Raw genomic sequence first — 1670 nt, forward strand, 5'->3', positions numbered from 1 at the left:
TTTTATTGCATTATGCCAACTAGAAAAAGCAGCTGATAAACATAACCTGAACGAAATCTAATCTTGTTGCTGAGGCAAGTGGTAAAAATATGTGAGAACACTAAGTTTACAAAACTGATGAATACAGGCAAGTATGGAACACAGTGATACTAGTTAATTTTATTGTGTACTTACTAGGCACAAGGCATTGCCCTAAGTAGTGTTTATAAGGGTGAACTTCCTATCAGGAGTCATACTCCATATAGTCAAGCTAAGGTTCTCATAGTAATCAAAACCCAAAGTTAAAATGAACTTTTCATTATGTTACATTGTTATTTTCAAAGAATTTGGTGGTGGAAGAAGGAGGCAAACATTCTGGCTTGCCCAGTTTTTCTATCACTTTGACTCATTCCAGAAACCCCAGTGCAAAGCAAATGAGACAACCCAGAAGAAAAGGTGTCCTAGATACTGACAAGTTTCTTCAAGGCACTTTTCACATCCCTGTTTCTCAGGCTATAGATGAAGGGGTTCATCATTTGAGGGACCACAGTGTACATCATTGAAAGCACTGCAGTGTTTCTGGGAGAATTAGTAAAAGCAGAGCTAATGTACACACCAAAAGCTGTCCCATAAAATAAGGACACAATTGAGAGGTGAGACACACAGGTGGAAAAAGCTTTATACTTTCCACTTGCTGATGGCATTCTCAACACAGAGGACACTATCTGAATATAAGAGAAAATGATTCCACACACAGGAATACCACCTAATATGCTAGATGCAAAATATATCAGTATATTGTTGATGAGGGTATCAGAGCATGCAAGCTTGATGACCTGAACAACTTCACAGAAGAAGAGGGAGATTTCAAGATCTGTACAGAAGGACAGATGCAAGAGCATCAGACTGTGGAGCAGGGCATCCACGATGCTAGTAAACAGAGAAAGAAGAATCAACAAGCAACAGAGATGAGAGTTCACGATGACAGTGTACTTCAGTGGGTGACAAATGGCCACATAGCGATCGTAGGCCATTGCTGAAAGAATACAACTATCCAGACTTGCAAACACCAGGACAAAGCAGACCTGCGTAAGGCAGCCTGCGTACGTGATGCTCTGATTCTGTGTGTGGATGTTCATCAGCATTTTTGGGATGGTGGTTGTGCTTAAACAGATGTCAGTAAAGGACAGGTTGGAGAGGAAGAAGTACATGGGAGTGTGGAGGTGGGGGTCATAGTTGATAGCCAGAATGATGAGCAGGTTTCCCAGCACGGTGACCAGGTACATGGACAGGAACAGGCTGAAGACAAGGGTCTGCAGTTTTGGATCATCTGTCACTTCCATGAGAAGAAATCCTGAAATACCTGTTTTGTTTCTGAGCTCCATGTTATTGATAAATCTGATGAAAAAGATGAAATAGAAAATGAAATATATCACCCCTAGACAAGCAGCAGGTTTATCACAAGAGGACGAAACCACCCTGGGAAGGGAAGGGGACTAATGGAGGGTGGTAAAAAAGGAAAGTCTTCTGATGCATAATTTTCTGTTACTGAAAAAAGAATCTAAAGCTGATATAACAGTCAATAATCAAAATTAAACCTGGAAATGGTTAAGAGGTGACTGTTTTTTAAAACTTGTACTAGTCTATCTATGGGATATCTCTGGTGGCTTACCAGTAAAGAACCCACCTGC

At 40.7% G+C, this 1670-nt stretch overlaps 1 protein-coding gene across 1 annotated transcript; it reads right to left on the minus strand.

Annotated features, from left to right (window-relative positions):
* Positions 1-440: 440 nt before the first annotated feature.
* LOC122699449 (olfactory receptor 7G1-like) lies at positions 441-1364 on the minus strand. Its single transcript, XM_043911389.1, has one exon. The coding sequence runs from the start codon at positions 1362-1364 to the stop codon at positions 441-443; it is 924 nt and encodes a 307-aa protein (XP_043767324.1).
* Positions 1365-1670: the final 306 nt, after the last annotated feature.

Source organism: Cervus elaphus, chromosome 9 (genome assembly GCF_910594005.1).
Source record: "Cervus elaphus chromosome 9, mCerEla1.1, whole genome shotgun sequence".
Taxonomy (NCBI): domain Eukaryota; kingdom Metazoa; phylum Chordata; class Mammalia; order Artiodactyla; family Cervidae; genus Cervus; species Cervus elaphus.

Excerpts from the sequence above, each read along its gene's own strand:
- LOC122699449 (XM_043911389.1), bottom strand. The coding sequence starts at position 1,364 with ATGGAGCTCAGAAACAAAACAGGTATTTCAGGATTTCTTCTCATGGAA.